The sequence below is a fragment of the Passer domesticus genome, chromosome 1 (assembly GCF_036417665.1).
Source record: "Passer domesticus isolate bPasDom1 chromosome 1, bPasDom1.hap1, whole genome shotgun sequence".
In the NCBI taxonomy this organism is placed as follows: Eukaryota; Metazoa; Chordata; class Aves; order Passeriformes; family Passeridae; genus Passer; species Passer domesticus.
The window spans coordinates 122,395,138-122,418,894 of NC_087474.1; the positions used below are offsets into that span (position 1 = coordinate 122,395,138).

A 23,757-nucleotide genomic window follows, 5' to 3' on the forward strand; every position below is an offset into this window, starting at 1 on the left:
CTTTATTTACATTAGTTATAGTAGGAGACAAAGACTTTCCTGTTGTGGTGAGGAAGGGTTGACTGAACATTCTGAAGCTGAGGTAGGAAGCTGGAGTTGATGGGCATAAATTCCAGGAGTCTCTGATTCCATTACTCAAAGTAAAACAACCTCTTTTACAAAATAGCTGCTTGTAATTATCAGATCCATACTTTGTCTCACTTTGCATGAACAGAGTTAGGTCATATTACTAATAAAATTCTGCTCAATTCTGCAATAGCCTGGGTGACCAAAAATTCTGATTTTCACAGTTTTTTAAAATTGAAACCATGACATAGATAACCCTCTATTTTCGATATATTCTATTAACATGAATTAAAATATTAAAGCTAAATCAGTGAGATTTTTTGGATGAAGTTTCTGATCTTCAAAATTGTCTTGTTGATTGAAATTTTAACCAAATATATGTTCCACATAAGGTTGCCAAAGTTACTTAGGAACCTACCTGACACCAGACTGCAGTCTTTCTGTGCCTTCAGGGATCTGTCAATTCATCTCCAGTGTTTAAGTGACTAAATGCTTCAAAAAGACCTAGTAAAAATTCTCACGGAGTGTTTCCTGAGTCCCTAAAGTAGACAAATCTATGTGATGCTATATAGGACTATTTTTAATCTCTCAGCAAACATTACTTCTTCACAGAAGTAATGGATAAAGTTTTGTACTTTGCTGTCATGATAATTGTGGTGAGGTATGATAAAAATATTCCTTTTCAAGTACTGAACCAGTTTATCTCACCACCATATTCTTATAGTATGTATGGAGCATATTTTAACGTGTTCAGTTAAGCAAATCCCGAAAAAGTTAAAATGAAAATATTCCCTGACCAAAAGCAAACCTGATAACCAGTAGTATCTTGTAAAAAACATGTTGCTGGTGACTAGTGAGAAAAAATATTTAAAAATATCACATGTTTATAAGGGGCAGGAGGAGAAATCAACAGATTGTCATGGCTCTTCACAAGTCTCTAATGTGGAACTGGCAGTCTCATCTGCACGGTGCTCTTGGACTGGCACATCTCTAAAGTATCAACTACCACTATGAAAGGATTGATGTCCCAATATGCTTTCCACTAAATCAATAATAGTGAGTTAACCTGTCATGTGCCAGTATTTGAGCTCAGCACAAAGGTGAGAATGGGTTGCTAGTTCCTCACTAACAGCCTGTTACAAATCGATGGATTATTTTGGATATTCAGCAAACCCATTAATTTTTTTCTGCTGTTTTATTTCAACAGGGACTTGGGATATCCACGTCACAACTAGTGATATTTCTTCTAGTTCCATGAACCCTAAAATGTCTCTAACTGTATGTGGTGAAAAAGGAACTTGTGCTTCAGTCACGTTACCCAAAGGATCCCTTAACAAAGAGCAGATTTACGAGACTTCTATTGAACTAAGTAAGAAATTTAATACTATATTCAAAGTTCGACTAGAAATTGAAGAATCTGGAGAAGGAGAGAGTTGGTATTGCCGTGAGGTAAAAACTAAAACCTAAAGCAATTATTTATTGTGCCTCTATTATATATATATTTTTTTCTTTCCATATTCTACTGTTATTTCTTCCAGTTTTCAGTCCTGTCTGAGATTGCAAAATTTTTAATTTACAGAAGCTGCAACAGTTGCAGGGTGCTAACTTCAGAGACTGCTTGAAATACTAGGATAGCCATGGATAACAAAAATCTTGTGAACTTGGATGGATTTCTGGAGAGCCATATATACAGATGTGCTATCATCTTTAGCATATCAGTGATGTCTTTTCAGAACTGTACTCACTGGCATGCATTGCAGTATTTACATAACTTCAAATTGGCTGTTACATGTTGTAGAGTCAGTGATCCATGGCAAATAATTAAGGCAGACACTAGAAATGCATTTTGATGAAAATATCTGCCTTTTAAGTTGGCATGTGAAAAAAAGAAGTGAATAGCAAAAGTGACAATCTTTCTTCTGATATCCAGCTAAAACCTGACATCACACTGAAATTGCAGTGGCATTTCTCTATACGAAAAAATATCTTCATCTTCTTCTGCTGGAAAAATAAAAACAATTCTAAAGGAAAGATTAATCTTCTTTAAAATTGCAGACATGCTTTTTGTCCATTAATGTTTCTATTTTGTTCTTATTAAAAACTGGAGAAAAAATAATTTTCCTTTCCAATACATGGTATTACTGAGCTGAACTCCCTGACATTTAAATGGTAGGCAGGTTGTTAATTTCATCCTCATAGCCAGATGAAATAGTCATCCAACAAATCTATCAAAATTAAGACTGCTTCTGGAGTATTATAGGAGACAGTAAATCACAGCAAAAATTTCAGAACAGAAACCTGGCAGCTTAACACAGTGACATCTATTAGTCTGCTTTACTTCATTAGCTCAGAACAATCACCCAAAGCTCAGTTTAAGAGAAATCAGCATAATTTAAATAAATAGGAAAAGATGCACAGTAGGAAGAGGTAGAGAAAGAAATTATAAATTAATTATAAATTTCCCTGCTTTGGGATACGTGTCAATTATGTGGGTTTTAGGGAGACATTTCCTCTTATTCCATAGTTTTTTATAGCAGGACTGGCTGAATCCTTGTATAAAATAACTAGGTTGGTATAGGATGTTGTGGATAATATCTGTTATTAAAGACAACTTAGCAGTGTATTTGCACTGCTGGTTAGAATCACCATGGTCATTTCTATGCTATTTTGTTTTGATTTTATGAGATTGTACCTCCAGAGAGTCTGAGATTTCCACCTTCTATCAAAAGTAAATGCAAGTGTCTTTGGTTGAATTTCATATTTATATTCAGGCTTCATTCTTATAGCCATAACTACAGAATAATAATCCTGATTTTTTGAGGAAATTGAAATAATTAGAAAATAATGCCTAGAACAAAATTAATTAAGGTATGTCTTATTTCTGCAGCATGTAATAGCTAATATCTTCATTCTTGCTTCTTTCACTTCTTGAAGAAATAAAACACAGTAAATAAAATCTGAGTTTCAATAAACTGTTCAGGAATATAGATATTATTATGAAAGGAAAATTGTGCTAGCATTATACTTCACAGTGCATTTTAAAATCTCTTTTCAGTTTGTCTGTCATAATGAAAATTGCTAAGAATCTTTTGAAGACAAAATAATGCTACCATCTCCCAGTGACAACTCCTAACCAAAGTTGGTTTTGCTTACTGGCTTAAAGGTCTGGATTTTTTAGTGAGTTAGGTCACAAAGAATTGAAATGAGTGAATTATATGTACCCTTTTAAATGCAGGGTTACTTCCTACAAAGTATTTTCAAATAGGTTCTCTGGTCTAGGTTTAAATAGTTTAGAAAATGGGAATTTATCTCAGTGTAGCTGGTAGTACCATACTGCAAGATATCTCATTACTGAAACAGGTTTTCTTATAGAAAGCATAAGCTTCTTAGCTCAGGGTCACCATTTTCTTAGTTTATACACAGAATTCCATAGAGATTGAAATTAGTATCAAACTCCATGTATTCAAGAGGCACATATGTACTTATATACATATATATATATATATATACACATGTTCAGAAAGCATTCTTAATTTTTGTGTTTCAGATTTTTTTCCAGAAACATTTCTTTTCCTTTCTCCTGTTACTTAGAATAAGAAAACCTTCTGCACTGAAAAATATTGTGGCATATTGACATTTCACACAAGCTGAAATGTGCCCATATCAACACTTCTTTTTCTTCCATATGCTGGATGAACAGGTTACATAAAGGAAAATTTTTGAACAGTTTCAAATATTTTTTTCTTTCACTGCAGACTCTGCAGCAATAATGTTGACAACACTTTAATTACCTTTAATTGGGAAAGACATTTATTCCTTCTCATTTAAAAGGCTGTTTTCAAAAGCATTTTAGAAAAAATTATTTCTTCTTAATTTTAAATTCTGAAATGATGTGTCATAGCTGTTTAATAGCTTGTCTTTAGCTATAGTTTTCGTTAGAGTGCAACAGATGCTGAAGTTATTTATTTTTGTTTCTTTGATAAGGTAAAGCTTCAACACAGAGAAACTAAAAATGTTCTAGAATTCCCATTTTGTCATAAGTTTGCCGATGAAGAAGGAGGAAGAGTGACTGAGCTTCCAGTTCTCATAGCTGGGTCTCCTTTTCCAGCAGGTTTGTCACAAATTGGAAACACTGGGAGAGATTTGGTCAGTGATGATGTCCATTTTTCAGAGCAGTCCAAAGGATTTTGCAGATATTTTCTGTTAATTTCCACCATGGCTAGGTCCAGTCCAGTCCAGCGTTTAAAACCAGTATCTTACAACCTAAAACTGAGCATTGTGCCTTCAGGTCTGATTGGTATCAGTTTGTGACACATAAAAGAGCAAGCATATGGTACTGAAACAATTAAAAGGGTTTTGAAGAGTATTCAGAGTTTAGCTTGTACTCAAATGATCTGGTTCTCTCACAGGCTGAGCAAGGGAAATACAGAGGAGATAACTCCTGTGCTGTAATTTCAGACGAGAAGGAGATCCATGCCCCTCCTACCCCAAACAGATCTTTTGTTGTTTGTGTTCCTAGAATTGCAGGCATTCTTTACCTGTGACCCAGCAGCTGCATGTCATCCAATTCCATCAGCATTATGCCTTGGTCCCCTCAAGACTGGATATGTTTGGTTTTTTCTGTGTTTTTTACAAGGTTCTATAACCAAAGTTAGAGAAGAATGGAAGAACTCTTATCCTAAATGAATAATCTACTGTGACAATATCCTAGGCTACTCCAGAAGTTAAGGGTTTAGATCAAGCACAATCTGTGTATTCTTGCCTCATTTGCTGTGCTTTTAAATTTAGAATCAAATAAAGCACTAGACAGAAGCTTCTTAAATGTGAATTTGAGAAAGTATTGATGGGAAATTCACTGGCAAAATTCTTTGCTTTTAAATAGTTCTTAGATTTATTTCTTAACAGAAGAACACGGATATTTCAATCTTTAAAAATGCTGCTCCTTTTTCTGAAGAGCATTTAATGTGAGGACAGATACTTTTTCTTTGCCTCTCCCCACATTTTTTACTCCTTTTGAGTTGAATGTTTGGGGATGTGATCTCTTTCTTATTTTAGGGGCCACATCACCAATGTGTTATGTATTTCTCTGGGAGTACAAGCAGGGGTTTTACATAAGCAGCCTTTCAAGGAGTGCTCAGCTGAAGGGTTGTGTGTTCACACTGTGTGTCCTCTCACGTGTTATCTCCTCTCCTGAGGCCAATAACTCCAACGGTGCAGGCAGAGTGAACAGCCACTGACTGGACCATGATCCAGAGGAAATACAAAAGTTGCTTTCTTCCTGACAGAGTCCAGCTTTGTTTGAACTCCATGAGGCTCTGAGCACAGATGTACTTGTTGAGTGATTTAGCATCATCCATAGCCTAGAAATATTTTCATTGGAGTGTCATGTATTTAAATACATGCAAGAGGTGATAAGAGTATAATTTACAGGCTTTTATACCAACTTGTTATGGTTAAAAAAATTTTTAATTTTTTTCTTCTGCCTGTGTTTCAGGCCCACTCAAATTATTTAGCTTATTATTCTTTATAATAGTTGCCCTTAAATTCTAATTACAATGCATCTACGTGCTTTTCCAAGCATTGCACTATATTTTGGCCCTCTGATTACTCCAGATAGGATGAAAAATGAAAATATAATAGAAGTAATTTATTAAATAACATACATTTTAACTGGTCTATATTTGGTAAACCTTTGCTCTCTTTTTTCCCCACAGTGAAAATCTATGTTCTCTACATCACCACGGGAGCTATCCCTGGGTCAGGAACAGATGCAGATGTGTATGTCATGCTGCAAGGCTCCTTGGGAGATACTGGCAGAAGAAAGTTAATTAGAAAAGGAGACAAAAATTTTACTAAAGAAAAGGTATGCTTATAAGTTCTGCAAGATATTTTTCACTTTTAGAACCCAGTCCAATTACTGTGGATTTAGTGGGAATAGGGAAGTCTATAAAGTCCAGTTTACAACATTCTGTGATTAAGTGTTTGTCTATCAATACCCCAACCTTACGTGGGAAATACCAATCCTTATGCAGCTGATGCTAGCAACACTGTCAGCTAATAAAGTGACTGTATCAAGTGCTTTTATATTCACTTCTACATTCAAATTTCAATACCTCTTTTCTACCCATGCCACTCTTCAGACTATGGCACCTTTCCCTGATTTCTACTGTCTACCTTTCAGTCTGAATCTCACTTTTTCTCCATACTGTCAGAACTACCCTCCACAGTTTTCTTTGGTGTACCAGGAGGGTCTCTCATTCACTGTGCGGGAGAGAGTCTTGTAGCTGATAGACATAGATCAGTCAAAGTCCCATACTGCTGCCAGAGATGCATTTCCTTGATGCATTGTCAGCATAAACAGAAATTGGAGGCAATTTAGGTACTGAATGTGCTGCAGAAACATGGGTAGATTTACAGAAAAATGCATGTCTTTGACATAGAACCTTGTGCCCATCTAAGCTCTGGACAGAAGGAGTGAAATTTTCAGCTGGAAAAATCACGAGATATTTTGAACATGGAATAAACAAATTGCTTGTATTTACTCTGGCTGTTTTTTGAAAACAAATTTGAGGATTGAAACAATTTTTTAAAGATTCTAAAACAAATATCTGTTACAGAAAACTTGGTTGGAATAGTTGAAGTTGTAATATGAAGTTTAGAAAAATATCCACCAGTGTCTTGCAACCAGTAAGTTATTTTCTTCTGTTGGTGTTATCTGCCAAAAAAATGAGAGTTTTTCTAAGGATACAAACTTCCAAATCAGCCTAGACTGATAGCCGAAGCAGAGACATGGTATGTGTGATTAGGAGGAGCTCAGCTCCAGACTACCCCTAGCTTCAGTGGGAATTGAAAGTGGGTACTATATTTCTGGATTTCAGCTACTTCAAGTACCTATTCATAAGAAAAGTGGAGAGTTTAAATCTTTATTTTTAAGGGATTAAATACTGTGGATAAGGCTACTCAGTTTTGATAAAGTCACATTTGTCTTCCCTAGTGCTGAAGTTCAGATTATGGTTTACTGATAAGCTGATTTAACTGAATTTTAGAGCCTCAGTCCTTTTGTCCTCATAAAGTAAAGTTAGTTTAATATAAGTTTTACTAGATTCCTCCTTAAATCATAGTCCCACAAGTGAGTAATCCGATTTCTAGACTGGCAGTTTTTAATGAAGAGGGACCAGGGATGCACATCTAGAAATGTTGACTAAGAAAGCAGAAGTGAGCCACAAAGATTTATAACCTGAAGGGTAGTTTTATAGTATTAGCATCTACCTCAGTTTAGCTCAGGATTTTTCTCTCTTACAGAGTAAGATGCAGATCTGGCAAGTTGCCATGTCTTCATTATTTATTTGACATTTTATAGGAGCAGTGTGTGAATATAACACAGTATCCTTATATTTCTAAATGTAGATATCAGCACAGGAGGATTTTAGGGCTCTAAAAAAATTGCTTGTGGATAAGTAATAGAGAAACACATACAAGTCTTGATTCACTCATTATTTGGTGAAAATAAAGGTATTTGGTTAATTGAAAAGTATAAAATTATTCTGCAAGAAAGGCTCTTGCCTGTGCAGCGGTATTTCTCCATTATATGTTTTGGAAATTTCCCAATGTTTTCTTCCCTTTAAAAATAATCTCCAAAAAGACTCTCAAGTGTAGAATGTCTCTTTCTATACCAGCCCAATCACATATTGTGCCAAGCACCCCTGCAGTCAGAGATTCTGCACTTGGTGGTTTAGGGGATTTGGAGTATAACAGGCAGAATTTGCATTCGGAATCTTAACAGTTGTTCTGACATTTTAAAATGTGCTTTTCCTTGCAATAATTTTTCCCCTGACTATACAGTAACAGCTAGTGAACTGGAACAGTGTTTCTGTTCAAAATCACATCAAAATATGGTGTTAGTCTCACAGAATGTCAGGGCTGTTACAAGCAACAGTTTAACTATGCAAAAATACATAGAAATGTTTAAATATTCAGCAAAGTTTGAAGTGGATTGGAGATATTCTCTCATTTAACACATTTTTTATTTTCATGAGCTAAGTTACATGATAGTAAAAGAGTGAATTAGCATCTTACATCTGAAAAGTTGCTTTGTGCCTTTCCAAAGTCCTTCCACCTATGAGACCATCAGAGAACTTGTAGGTAAAGTAATGTGCATGATATCATTAATTCACCAGTGAGACCCTGTAGCTCACCCCTGAGAGGGCAGCGCTGTCACTGTTGAGAGCTGAGCCTCTGGTGATCTACTCATACAAATGAGTGTGAGGACTTGTCCTGCAAGAACCACAGTCTTTCAAATTGCTATGACATTGATGCCTTGTTTGATGTTCTCCTAAAAGCTGTGAGGACAGACAACTCAATCTCAGCACACATCATGCAGTGCAGCTCTCATGAAATCCTAATAGTATTTATTCATGCTTTGTGAGTCAGTTTAAGCCTGATAGATGTTACCTGCTTATGAGGATTTTCTTGAACCAAGTATACTCAGTTCAGACATTCTGTGAAAACCAGGGCCCAGTTGTCTAAAATCCTTGCAGTATCTCCATGTTGTTTCTGACATGCAATATTTTTTCAGCAAATGCCATTCTTGCTGCTTCTTTATATGGCCTTTGATAGACTTGCTGTATGCTCTGTCATATGGCTGTGAGTTATCCAAAAATTTCCTCTTTGAGAATGTGAGTTCTTTTCAGATCAGTTCCATCAAAACCAGTAAAGTACACTGAATATCTTATGACCGATATTTAAGTATTTTAATCTAGGTTTTATGAAATTGGCCAGTATTTTAAGTACTCCACTTTATAGAAGCACTAAGTTCTCTGACAATTTTTGCTTCATTCTATTAGTATTTGAAAAGATATATTCTTTATTCTGCCCTATATTTAGACATCAACTGCTCAGGTTGGTGCCATGGTAACTGCAGCACATACAAAAATTTTCAGTGAGAGGTGACTGTTGGTGCTCAGTTTCAGTACTCACAGATTAAACACTGACAATTAAAAAAAAAAAGGCAAAAAGTCCATGTGTGCCAGGATACACTAAGAAGAATCACAATGTGTGGCAGTGTCCTGGGGTTACAAGTCGGAAGCCAGTGATGTCCACATCCCACCACACTGACAGTGCTGCTATTTTGTGACTGCAGACAAACCTTCTCTTATGGAAGGCATGCCTGACATAATGATTAAAAAGGTGCCAAATGTCATTGATCCAAATGTATTAATCACAGCGGCAGGCTGTTGGCCAAGTTACTGTTATAGAGAAATGAACACGAAATCAATCTGGTCATCACAGAATCATAGAATTGTTTAGGTTGGAAGAGACCTTTACGATCAAGTCTAGCCGTTGACCCAGCACTGCTAAGTCCACCACTGAACCATGCTCCTGACTACATGTTTCCCTGGGCAACCTGTTCCAGTTATTGACAACAATTTCATTGAAGAAATTTTTCAAATATCCAATCTAAACCTTCCCAGGTACAACTCAAAGTGTTCCTCTTATGCTGTGTCTTGTTACCTGGGAGAAGGGACCAACCTCAAACTGGTTGCAACCAATCTCCCCTCCAGCCTCCCTTCTTTCAGGCAGTTATAGAAAGCAATTAGGTCTCCCTGAGCCTCCTCTTCTCCAGGCTAAACACTCCCAGTTCTATCAACTTCTCATAGAATTTCTGCTCCAGACCCTTCACCAGCTTCATAGCCATTCTCTGGACTTGCTCCAGCACCTCAATGTCTTTCTTGTAGAGAGGGGCCCAAAATTGAACACAGAATTCAGTGTGTGGCCTCATTAGTGCTGAGTACAGGGGTACAATCACTGCCCTGGTCCTGCTGGCCAAATTATTGCTGATACAGGCCAGGATGCCATTGGTTGCCTTGGCCACCTGGACACACTGGCTCATGTTCAGCAGCTGTCAACCAGAGCCTCCAGGTCCTTTTCCATCAGGTAGTTTTCCAGCCACTGTTGCCCAGTCCTGTAGCATTGCATGGGGTTTTGAGACCCCAGTGCAAGACTTGGCACTTGGTCTTGCTGTACCTCATGGAGTTGGCCTTGGCCCTTTGATCCAGCCTGTCCAGATCCCTTTGCAGAGCCTTTCTGCCCTCCAGCAGATCAACACTCTCACCCAACTTGGTGGTATCCATAAACTGACTGAGGGTGCCCTTGATCCCCTCATTCAGATCATCAGTAAAGATATTAAACAAGACTGGACCCAGTGCTGAGCTGGGGGATACCAGCAGTGACCAGCCACCAGCTGGATTTATCTCCATTCACCACCACTCTCTGGGCCTGGCCATCCAGTCAGATTTTTCCCAGAGAAAAGCACACCCTTTGAAGCCATGAGCAGACAATTTCTCCCAGAAAATGTTGTGGGAAATTGTATCAAAGGCTTTCTTAAAGTCCAGCTTAACAAATTTCACATCCTTTCCTTCATTCACTAATGTCATAGAAGAAGATCAGGTTGGTCAAGCAGGACCAGCCTTTCATAAAGCCATGATGGCTGAGCCTGATCCCCTGACTGTCTTGGGTGTGCTGTGTGATGGTACTCGAGGTGATCTGCACCTTGACCTTCCCTGGCATGTTGGTCAGGCCTGCATTTCCCTGGATCCTCCTTCCAGCCCTTCTTGTAGATAGATGTTACATTTGCTAATTTCCAGTCAACTGGGACCTGTCCAGTTAGCTGGGACTGCTTGTAATGATGGAAAGTGGTTTGGGGAGCACTTCTGCCAGTTCCATAGGTACCCTTAGGTCAATCTCATCCAGCCCCATATGTGGGTCTCTCTGCTGCAGCAGGTTGCTGGTCCTTTCTCTTGGATTGTTGGGCCTTCATTCTGCTCCCTGTCTCTGCTTCACCTCTCAAGGGGCTGGAAGATCAACTGGTCTTGCTATTAAGAGACTGAGGCAAAGATGGCAACCTTTCCCTCAGCCTATGCCAGCTCTGTTTGTGGCACTCCTGGTTGCTTGCATTCCCTCAGGGCTTCTTCTGTATATGGGGGGAGCTTGGCCACCACTGGTTCTGGCCCTGTGTCCTGTCACCTGCTGTGGCTCGAGCTTTGGGTGCCTGGGGGGCTCTCTCTGCTACCCCCAGGTTCCTTTGGGAAGATCCCCCATGTACCATGCTGCAGCATTCAGCTGCTGATTGTGCCAGCACCGGAGTGGCTCACCTTGGCCACTTGACTGCTACTTTTGGTTATACCATGTTTAAATCCATTTGAGCAGAAGGGAACTAGGAAAATGTGGAATACCATCATAGTGAAGGAAAGGCTGGTGAAGGTTGTCAGAAACTGTGAGGAGAAACACAGAAAGAAAGAACATTACTAAAGTTTTATAAAATCCTAGGAGACCGTGGCAGATACTGAGTCATGTGCAGTTCTCATTGATACCTCCAGGATGGCGTTTCCCAGTCACTGGTTACAGTCAGTGAGAGATTTATAAGGGACAGAGTCAGAACACCCCATTGCAATCACCCAGCTTGTCTATACAGCACTGGCCAATGTTTAGAGCTGTGTGAATAATTAATTTTGGTTTCCTGACATATTCTTGTGGGGTGAGACAACATGTAAAACTTTGTTGCAAAAAATTAAAAAGTGGGCAAAATTAATTAATGCTAAAATTAACTGCAAGAGGAGAGTATTTCATTCTGTCTATATAGATCTTGAAAATAAATCAAGTGACATTTCTAAAGCTGAAATGCATTTCACTTAGTTTTACTTGCCTGTACTGTACACATTTGTTCTAAAATGATGGCTTAAGCATCTGCTGCAGAAAGAGAGTGCTGGTTACCTTCTCTCTTCATTTGGACATTTATCTTAAAATGAAATTAGTTAACCTCAGAGAGTACCTGCTGCTTTCTTTGAAGGAAATTGTCCTATTATATAGACTTATTTTAGATAGGCCAAGTTGGGTAAGTGAATTTTATGCCCTGTTCATTTCAGGGTTTTGATAAACAAGGTAATTTAAAAATAAAATGCAGCTAAATTTATTAGCTTGATTTATTAAAAAAAAAAATCTTAAAATAGTTATGGTTAGTACAAGCATGCTTTTTTCAGGAAATAAAATATTCAATCATTTTCCTCAATTCAGCAAGAACTAAATTAAATTCAGTTCAGGTTAAATAGTTTAGAAAATATATCTAACTCCAAATTAATGGCTACCAGTGATGAAGTTTAAATCTAGCTGGAAAGTTGTTTCAAAGCTTAAGTATACTTGTTTTTTCTTTTAAATATTAGAGATTCACACTGTTTTCTGTCTAAATTTGTCAAACTTCAACCTCTTGGAATTGAATTTTGTCACACTTTTGGCTGCTAGTTTGGATAGCTCTCTTACACCAAATTTCTACTGCCTCTGACAGTATTTATGACAATAAGAAAATCAGTATGCCTTTGACAAGTTAAATAGATTATTCTGCTTGATTCACTGAAAGGAAGGCTTTCCAGTGATTTATTAACTCTCACAAATCTTTTCAGAGCACTCTTCAATTTAGCACCCTACTTCTTCAAGTGTCATAACTGGAGATTGTATTTGCATAATCTTTGAAATCTTGTTTTCTTCCAGATAAATCATGGAAATAATAAAGAGTATAAGCTTATTAACTGGCCTCACTGCAATGAGATGTGCTTGAAAATATGCTCTTTTTATAGCTGCACTTGGAGACATACAAGTTAGACATTTTATTATCCCATTATTATATTTGATGATAGTGTCTTAATCAAAATATCATACAATGATATGCATTTCTGAAGTTGAAGAAAATTACATTCATCCTATTTTCTTTGCTTGTTAAACCAGATCTCAAACTTGGACTGTTATTAAATCAATCCAACAATCAGGCTGCATCAGATGGGATTGAATCTGTCCAAAGTGATGGCTGTCTTGTGTTTGTTTGTGTTTTGTTGCTGGTTTTGCTTGATTTTTAAATCTCTTTTGTTTGATAGAATGTATGATTACAGCTTTGGATGTGGCTGATGATACTGATCTATGATCTATGTAGCATCATTTTGCATTTTATTAAATTAATTTTAAAGTCTGATTGAAATGTTTTTACCTAGTTAGCAGAATGTTCATATCTACTGATCACTACAAGATGCCCCTATTCTTTCTTACTCCTGTTTTTGTTTTGTGCATAGAAATCTTGTTTCAAAAAGATATTTTTACAGTTATACTAAGATTATTAACATAATATCAGTGCAGGGCAAATATATTTGGGGATTTTACTACCCATATTCTTTTACAGATTCTTCACCAATCTTGCTGAAGACTGATAAACTATGATAAATGTGGGTTATCAGAAACCTTGAATGATTCATTCATTATAATCTGTGTTACTTTTTTCATGCAGAGATAAAAATTTTCAATGAATTTACAGCTGAGAATTTAACACAATACAAAATCATGCTTGCAGAAATGTGAGCCTAGAAGGAAATTCGGGGTTGGCTTTTTCAGATGCATGAAAACTCCTGCATTTTTAAAGAAGTGCACAGAACACTACAAGGCAGTGAGGGCACAGACAGAGACACTGTCCATCCTTCCACTGAGCTGAGCCAAGACAGAACTGCTACCAGTGCTTGTCATCACTGCTACTTACCACCCAATATTTCCACCTCTGAAGTCTGCTGGCACAGTGACATTTGCTCTGTCCAAATGTTTATTTAGTTTAAGCAGTTCATATCATTAGTGATTTGGGCTTTTTCACTTGGTCTATCACAACAAAATTTTGCTAGAGCTGATTTTGTGGTGGTCCTGGCCCAACTAAAGAGGTGATAACATCCATCTAAGAGCAGATAGTGATGTGACAAGCATTTGGGACAGGGTGGAGAGGTTCTGTTCTGCACAACTGGAAGAGCCCATAGGACCCCAGTCTGAAGGGGCAAAAGTAATTTTTCTATTTTTTCTCCCTTTCCAGGAATGTTTACACACTGTTTCTGATTGGGCTCAGTGTTACAGGGGGCCTTCGTTTTGCCTACCTGTGTTAAAACTCCTTTGTTTTCAGCAGAGTTTCTCAAGATTAACAAGTGAGATCAAAATAATCAGGCAGCAAATCAATGGGTTCACTAAGCTTAATAGAAAAGGTCCTTTATCTAGACACTCTGACTCCTTTTCCAATAAAAGCCTATTAAAATGATTCTAACATTAGCAGTATGGGAAATCACTTGTGCATACAGGTTGATGAAATGAAGCATATGGTGTGTCTTGACTTGCCATTTTCAGTTCTTCTGGGAATATCGTCATTAACCAACCATCAAGTCTCAATACTGAGCCTGTAAAATGATTGGCATTTATAAAGGTAAATATTGCACAGTGACTGTTCAAATGCTTCTTCTGCTACAAGAGCTATTGCAGCTCCTGCAGACAGTGATATGTTGCCAGCACTGTCACAGAAAAGTACTGAATAAAGTCATAATAAACTGGGTCACAGATTCAAAGAAAAGGCTCAAAATGTGGGTCCCTGGGAAAAAAAAAAGAAACATTTGGAGAAAATCTGAAAAGGAGTTGAGAAAAAAACCCCAAACTTTGAATATTCTGAAAGGATTGCTGGAATTATTGTTATAAAGGAATTTTTTTAGTCCTTGTTTTCTTAGCCAAGATGCATGAAAAGTTCTAGCAAAACCAATTCTGGTTTTGCTAGGGCAGCTCTTCTGGGTCACAGAGGATGTATGTCTCTACCATTGTCAGTCTTAGTTGCTCAGACTGGGAGGATGTCTTTCTTTCTCCAGGCAATGTTAATTAAGAAAATTTAGTGGGCTGTACATACATACAAATTGCTTTAATGCTATTCTGAGAAAATTCAATATAAGCTCTGCTGAATTAGACAATATGTATTATTATCAATATTTAAGGTGACTTCTCAGTTCAAACATAATTTGCTAGTAGTAACTAAAAAACAATTAACATTTTTTTCCCTAGGGGAAACTGATGAAGATAAATTTCATATTCTATAGGTTTGCTTATGTTCTGTGTGTTTTCTTCCTCTCTCTTTCTCTTTTTGCAGAAGAATTAACCCTCCAGTAATTTTGAAGGTTCCCATTTGTAAGTCAAATAAAAGATAGAGTATCATGTGACATACAAGACCTGTCAACAACTGGAATATTTAGAATATTTTATGCCTAATCCGTGGTCTCAGATGAATCTGTAAAAATATTAGCTAAATTATTAATAATAATTGAATTTCATAAAATTAGAATGAAATATATGTCATAATCTCTCTGTTTGCAGACAGCTTGAGAGGAGAAAAGTGAATTAAATTTAGCAAATAAATTATCTCTAGCCAATTGTTTTTAGCTCTAACAATTATAGTTGCTGCTCTTTCTCTGTTCTTTTTTAGTCTCTTGACTAAAATAAAGCTCATTACAGTGTGTAGATTTTCACACATAAAGAGAAAATATAATCTTGTCTGTGAGGTGAGTTTACCCCAGATGACACAATTTCTAGTCTATTTAATAGTTCCTTAACTTGCAGTTTATTAGTTTGAATAGTCTGCAGATTTGTCCGTGGATTTCTGAGATTTTACATTCTCTAAAGTGAGCTCGTTAAAATGGCACATTGACAAATGTTAAAGTACTGTGTCTAACAGAAACCAAACATGAAAGTTTTCGCAAATGTTTTTTCCATCAAAATATACTTATTTTCATGGGAAAAAAGAAGCATAAAACCATTTGTGTTTTAACTATACTTGCTTTTATCTGTGCTATTTACCCAGAGCACAGGCTGTCCCTGATTTATTAAGTCACTAAGTTAATGAGTACTAAAAGTTTGTTAACCATCAAACTTGGTGTAAGTCAGACCCAATTATTCTTCTGAGGACAGCAAAAACCTAGAAGCCAGAAGATTATTGTCTGCAGTTTTCCTGTATTCCTAACTCTCCTTTCCAAGAGTGGATCACTGACAACAGATTTTTTTGGAGATGCTGATGATCATGCCACTAAATTAGTCATTCTCTGGAAAACTCTTTTCTCTTAAAAAGAAATTATTCTAACAAGTATCTGACAAGAGCTTTCTCATGTGTTTCCAATAAAATAATTGTGCTTGTTTCAACTGGGGTAGAATTAATTTTCTTCCCAGTGGGTGTATGGGGTTGTGTTTTTGAACACAGAGCTGGTAACACAGAGATGTTTTTGTTATCACTGAGCAGGGCATGCACAGAGCCAAGGCCTTTCCTGCTTTTTGTGCTGCCATGCTGGTGAGGGGCTGGGGGTGCATGGGAGGGTGGGAGGAGACACAGCCAGGACAGGTGACCCCAGCTGACCAAAGGGATATTCCAGACCTTATGGCATCATGTTCAGTATAGAAAGTGGGGGAAGAAGGAGGAAGGGGGACATTTGGAGTGATGGCATTTGTCTTCCTAAGTAACCCCTGCACATTCTGGGGCCCTGCTCTTCTGGACATGGCTGAGCACCTGCCTGCCCATGGGAAGCACTGACTCAATTCCTTGTTTTGTTCTGCTTGTGTGCATGGCTGTTGCTTTCTCTGTTAAACTTCACCCCAACTCACAAATTTTCTAGCTGCTACCATTCTCATTCTCTCCTTGATCTTGCTGGGGAGGGGGTGAGCGAGCAGCTCTGTAGGGCTGGGGTAATGCCTGGGGTTAAACCTCAACAATCATGCTTATTAATAAGCATAATCATTTGCAAGAACTAGCAGCAATTTTAGGATAAATTTTTTGCATTTTGTGAACTTAAAATATTTTTTTTTTGCTGAGAGTCACAGGGGTCTGTATCTTTCTTAGTTCAGTCTGTGTTTTTCAGTCATCTCCTAACTGAGTGTATTTTTAATATATTTCATTTAATAAGTGTAAGAAATTAATTTTATTCAAGCATGAGGGTATAACTTTACCAATCCAATTAAAGCTGGAATAAAGGAGTGATCAAATTAATATCACAATTAATGTAAATCAAGAGTTCAAATTAATGGTATTCAATCATCAAATTAGTCCAATAGGTAATAAAATAGAATGGTTGTGTTGACAGTAAACCTTAATTTTTTGATTTAGCTGAGGAAAACATGAAGAGGAGCCTCTTTTCCTGCAGCTCTGCACTTCATCTAGAATTTCAGCAGTTCCAATGTATTTGCTCTGCTGTTAGATTCACTAAGCTGCTGATAACCTTGATTCCTTGTGAGGAAGTACAGCTATTTAAATGCCTCTTTCAGATTTTTTTCCTTAATATCATTGTCTTTTTTTCCCATTTCACATGATAGCTTGAGAGTGATAATGCAGATGTGTTGATTAGATGGTACATTATATATATTTTGACTAACATGACCTTTCTGTCTACAAGTGATACAGTAATCAGTACCATGTTGATTATTATTTTTGAGGCACTGTTAAAGGTGTGGTTCACAAACACACTCACTTTCCAATCCAGATGTACAGATATTAATGAAAAATGAGAAACAAAAGTTGAAGAACAAATTAAAATTCTTTCTGTTTCTGGGGATTCTTTTTAAAGCAGATGTTATATATTATCTGCAATTTAAAGCTCAATATTTGAACTTATGCTGTGTCTTATTAAGTTGCAAGCTGGTTATGCTCATCTTTCTGACACAAATCTTTCATCAGTTCTTCAGCTGGAAATCCTATCCAGGAAAGAATGGAGGTGGAGCAAGAGAACTGCTATTCTCTGTTTCATATCTGCATAAACCTTTAAGGGTTGCTCTGGCAGAGCAGCTTCAGTGTGAATTACTTTGGGAAGACTTCAAGTCTTCTCAGGACTCAAGTGTTTTCCTCATTATTGCTACCTATTCCCTTCAAAACCATCTTTGCATCTTTAAATCATGATGGAAATGCCATCACAAATAACACTAGATTTTAACAGTTATAAACCCCACTAGAAATGAGATGATGATTCATAAATCTATAAAGCAAAAAATGTGGAAGTCTCTGTGCCAAGAATTTAATGTCTGTTTTTCCGCTGAGGAAACAGGAAATAAGTATAACACTCACAAAAAAGCCAGAATCACATATTGTGAATGCGTTGAATGTCTGATACATCACAATTTTCTTTAGGAATTTTACTTCAGTGTTCTAAACATTGTAAAATTATTGTGGGTTTTTTTTAACTGATAGAGAATAGCAGAACTTATTTCAACATAGTTTTATTTAATATTTTCCTTTCCATTCTATAACTTACATTGAAACTAATCCTACAACTTAATCCAAATCTGGAACCAAGTTTGTCATTCTTTCTTTAGAGATTCCTTCTGTGATGCTTGTTTCTACCCTTCTCATTCCCTGCATTTCATTTCTGAAATAGCTCTTGGGGTCTATTTTGTTGAGAGTAAGATATATTTAAAATATATTCCCTGCAGATCATTAAGCATCAATTTTGGGACGGAAAAATTCTCATTAAGCAAGCATAGGCAACTGATAGATCTGTGTGGGCAAAGAGGGGGTTTAGCTGTAAATTGCAGAACCACAAAGGGAAGAAATACTTCTTAATGCAGTCATTTAGCATGGTTAAACTTGTCATCTCTGGTTCTGTTGATAATTATTGAGTTAATTAAAAAAATCCTGATTTTCTTCTCCCTTTCATATTTCAAAATACACTGATAATTTAGTTACATGATTCTGTTTCCATATGACTTCTGATTCTGAATTTTTCAGATGGATATTTTTCACGTGGAGGCAGTGGATATTGGTATTCTGCAAAGGATGATTGTTGAAAAAGGGAGAGGCTCTGACTGGCTTCTGGAGAAGATTATTGTGAAAGAGTCAGCATCCTCAGAGACAGAAACACTGTTTATGGCTCAAACATGGCTTAAAGACAGACGTGATGGAAAAAGATCTGCCTCAGTAACTCTGGATGCCACAGGTCAACGCTATCTTCAAACTATCATCTGCTAAGGAATTCATTCCAAACTGGAGAATGCAGCTATACAATTTGCTTCTACAAACAAGTTGTGATTTAAAATATTCCAGTAGAACATTGTCATTATACAGGGAATTAGTGTGTCTGAACACTTTGTGTTTTAGTACCATTTAATAACCACAATTTGCCAGAGGATAATTTCTGCTTTGTTACTCTAGATTTTCAGAGGTGTAAATGCCAAGAAATTTTTCCTATTCCTTTTTTACAAATTCTTACCTCTCCAACTTTTACTTCTACACCTGCAAACTATTTTTAAGCTTCTAATACCAATTACTTGCTAGGCAGAGTGAAAATGAGGTAAAAAGTGCAGAAAACTCACTGTTTAAGCAGTGGAGAAAATGTCTCCATTGTATTCATGACCAATTTACATTATTTACTATATTACATTACTACACTGTTTGGACAATTTTTGCCAGAAACTGGAGATACTTTTGACTGACACCATGTGAGTAATCAGGCCACAAAGGAGCAGTTTTGACCCCACTGCCTGTGGTTCTTCGACAAGACAGGAAGGGACTGTACATCCTCCCTCCCTCCCTGTGTCTTGGCTTCAATCCAAGTGTGGATTTCAACACAATCTGGTGTGCAAGCTGGGACGAACCGCAACACACTCCAACCAGATCAGTAGGCACCAAAGCCCAGAATGTACCTCTAAGACAGATGTATTTATTATCCTGCCTCTCAGAGAAGTTTATTGACAGTATAGCTGAGTCCTTGGATTACAAAACATGTTCTAGATTTATTCTTCCTAACTCCCCAGACATTTGCTGGCACTTGTACAGCAGTAGCCTCTTGAGACTGAAGAAGATTCTAGTCCAATACATTTTCTCTGCTGTATGATCTCTAACTTTTGATCATTTGAAACCAGAAAAAAAAGGAAGAAACAGTTCTTGTACAAAACCAAATAATTTCAGCTTTGGTTTAGTTTGTATGTTGGGACATCTCTGGAAAAAAAAAAGGCAATGTTTAGTTCTGTTTCTACTAAACTTCATTGATTTGGACAAATGTTCCCGTGAGTTTCTTTATACAATAATTGGCAAATCCAGTCTTGGTTATGAACTCAAAAGAAGTCTTCTCATTTTCAGTGCAGGACACTACCTAATGTTTACAGGCAGCTTTGATCTATACCAAATCCCGATGAAATCAGTAAGGACTCATATCTGTGGGTGGAACATCAGCCTCTAGAATGGGCATTAAAGACATCCAATTAGTGCTCATTCATCCAGACCATAAATTGTACAAATGAAAAAGAAATGCTTTAAAATGAGAAATACTTGAATCTTCATGTTACTACCATTTTCCTAGTAAAGAGCCATCCCTAGAGACAGTTTATTTAATAGGGTGATATTTAGATGATGCTTAAATAGCAAATCACACTGTACATTTCCTAGTTAAATCTTTAGTCTAAATGATATAGTACTCAGTCAATTGCCTCACTAGACATGAATACAGACCTTTATTATCATATAGACACTATTCTACGAAAATATTAATTTTATCTTTTTTTTTTTAATTAGAAGTTCAGGAGAGGAAGAGTACATCTGCTGGGCCTTTAGGAAGAGAGCAAATGAATTCAGGTATACCTTCTGTCCTTACATTGACTGTCTTATTAATCAGTTTTGGAATAATAATGTGAGAATATTTTCATCACAATATGTCATTATGCTTACTAGTACTGACAATAGTTTTCCCTTTGTAAAAAATGGCAATGAACTTCGGGAGCTGCTCAATACCCAGGTGACATGTTTATAAAATAATACTCCCCATGTAGAACAAGGCATGTCGTAGAAGTTTTATATCAGATAGCTTTGTTAATATATGTAAACAGAAACATCCTTAACTTTTTTCTTTTTTATTTCCCTTATTTTATTTGTTCAGAAGGCAGATGGAGGATTTATTTCACAAAGCATCAAGAAGAAACAAAATCAGAATTTGAAAAGTTGTCAGAAAATATATCCAAGATGGTTATGGTTTTTTATGGAAGCAACGGCAAGTCAAATCCAGTTTCCATGGAAAACAAAGTGGAACATCAGACTGAGAACCAAATAACATATGATGTAAAATAATATATAGATTTGCCTATATTTAAATTTTCTTTGAGTTTTCTTTTAAAGAGAAATAATCCTGTAGTGCTGTAAATATTGTTTTTATTGTTTGTATTATTTTTTAAATATTCAAGAAAATCAGAGCTGAAGTTTTCAGTTGCATACCATTTTTTATTTTTAATTTCTGGCTTTCTCAAGTTCATGATAATCAAGCATATTCATTTTTTCCTCAATAAATAGTCATAGTTAATAATGCATATAATTTTAAATGACATCAACATTACTTATTCACATTAGGAATCATTGGCGTACGTAATTTGAATTTGATAGAACAATTACAACGAATGCCCCTAGAGGATAAAGCTAAAATGTTCTTAAGTGCCTACAGTCAACCTGGTTCTGCTGCTTTTGAAGTGAATGGCACTTTTAGCACCAAGACTGATGCAAATGGGTGCACGACTGTGCTGACTCCTTTAGAGCCAGCTTCCTCTCTTCCTGTAAGCTACCTATGCATTTATCTGCACACTTCTGTTTGGATGCTAACTCGTTGTTTTGTTGATTCCTAGATACATTTGCCATCTGATTTGGGAATGCTTTATAAAGTGAGGCTTGGTCTCCAGAGTTTGGAAAACAACATATCCCAGTTGTCTCTTCATCACTTTAAAATACAGAACACATCAACCCTGGATACCTTTAGTCTCACTATAAATAAAACACTTCCTCTTTCTCCTAATGGAGACAGATGGATTGAATTCCCTATACAGTGGCCATTAAAAGAAGCACTTTCTGGTAGGTATAAATCTACTTCAAAGCAGTAGAGTGGTTCAGGAGGTTAACATGTCCTAGTATTACAGTAGAAACCTTTATCAAACCAGAAATTTTTATTGTCTTTATTTAATGATTCATAGGGACTGGATAAGAAGTTAAAAGGTATGAAGGAAAATATTACCCACTCAGCTTAATTTCTGTACCATAAAGTGTGAAATTCAATATTCACTTGATTGCACAGAAGCATTATTATATGCTACAAAGAACAGTTTATAAGAAATATTCTTTTCTCGAACTATTGTAATATTTTTATTCTATTTAGTTTAGTCCTCAGCTGCTCATATTGCTGACATTAACAACATGTTTTTTTATAGTTCATTTACTATTAAGTGTTTTTGTTGTTTGTTCTCACATTCCAAACAAACATTCTCAGTAAATAACAGCTCAAAACTACATATAAGCTTCAGCTTTATTACCTTTATATACTCCAAATATTTATGCCTCCTAAAATTAGTTCAACAATTCTTACATTTATCACCTTGGTTAAATAAAATAAAAGAAATGCTTTCACCTAAAATCCACCCTATTCCCTAATGTGATGCTTACTGAATGCTGCCATATGATGGGACAAATACTAACTTAATTAACAGACCAAATAATGATACTTAATATTCAAATAATTTGTGCCTGGGTTTTATGCAGAAAACAAATTAATTATTCAGGTAAAAAATAAATCAGCTCATCTAAAGTGAGCTGAAGTAGAGGTAAAATTAACTACTCCAATGCACTTTGGATTGTAATTTACGGACAATTTTAGTGAGGGCTCTGAATGCATCCAAAAGTAAGTATGTGAATAATCTCAGTAGAAGTTACAGAGGTTGAAGTTTGGGGTTATTTCACATATTTTGGCTGCAACTGAAAATCTAAAATTTGTACCTAGGCTTTAAATTTTATGTTGCTTAGAGGTGTTATTTTCACTTGACCACTTACACAGTATGGGTACAGAACAGGGCTCAATAGCTTTCATCTCCTATGCACAAGATTGAAACAAAGACAACCTTCAGATTAACATAAAGCAGATGAGCGCATCCCTTGCAAAGGACTGATCACTGTCACATGCAGAAGTATTCAGGACACAAGTACAAGCACACAGAAATGAGGAGAGAAAAATGCAGCATGGTGATAAAGTGGGGATGAGACTGGAGTCCTTATGACCTTGGCTCTGTCTCTGTCACTGATCTCTTTATTGAAAAAATAACTTCCCCATTCTTTGCTTTTTGGCTTTTTTTTCCTGGTAATATTTTTGTTCTTTGTAACTATTCTGAAATCAAGAGACAAAAAACATCACAACCAAGGAATAAGTGTTATATTATCTGTAAGTTTAGGTAAAAGAACAAACAAATGAAATAGCTAATTTCTGTGGTTTTTGTTTCTTTCCACCCATGATTTAGATGTTTTCAAGGAGGGATTTGTAACCAGGGAAGAAAAAAAAACTAGGACAGTGATTCCCCCAAATCTTTGCCATTTATGTCCAAGAGAGCTTTGAGCAGCTCCACAGCAGGTGGTACACGTGGAGTTCAAAGTGATCTTTAGAGACAAATTTACTGGCAATTTATTGTGAAAACCAGATATGCTTTTTGACAGCTTTCTAAACCTAATTTATTTTCTCCCTTTTATCAGCTAAAAGCAAAACCAATTGTATTAATTGGAATGGAAAGCAGCTAATCACACTCACCATAACCAGAAGCCATGTGATGTTAAATTTCAGATATAGTTCTGTCATTCATAGAGTGCCTTAGTATTTTATCTCAGTTATTTTCCTTTTAAAAAAAAATTATGCTTGGGATTGTGATGAAGCATTTGCTAATGGCTAATTGAAGCCATCAAAATGCAGTTGACAGAGACCCTCGAGATCTGCCAGTGCACATTTGTGCCTTTGGGTGTATTAATGAGCAGAGGCCTCCAGCTGAGTATATACATAAGTAGTTTCCCTTTGCTGTACCTTCCTTTGAGATGTTTACACCTCAGGG

At 36.5% G+C, this 23,757-nt stretch overlaps 1 protein-coding gene across 1 annotated transcript in view; it reads left to right on the forward strand.

The window, feature by feature from the left end:
* RP1 (RP1 axonemal microtubule associated) overlaps positions 1-23,757 on the forward strand; it is a 205,521-nt gene that overhangs the window by 168,952 nt on the left and 12,812 nt on the right. The window contains exons 53-59 of the mRNA XM_064425911.1: positions 1,274-1,515; positions 4,051-4,177; positions 5,781-5,929; positions 18,650-18,857; positions 20,432-20,491; positions 20,793-20,971; positions 21,526-21,748. Of these exons, the coding sequence (XP_064281981.1) occupies positions 1,274-1,515; positions 4,051-4,177; positions 5,781-5,929; positions 18,650-18,857; positions 20,432-20,491; positions 20,793-20,971; positions 21,526-21,748 (1,188 nt within the window). The remainder of the gene's footprint in view (positions 1-1,273; positions 1,516-4,050; positions 4,178-5,780; positions 5,930-18,649; positions 18,858-20,431; positions 20,492-20,792; positions 20,972-21,525; positions 21,749-23,757) is intronic.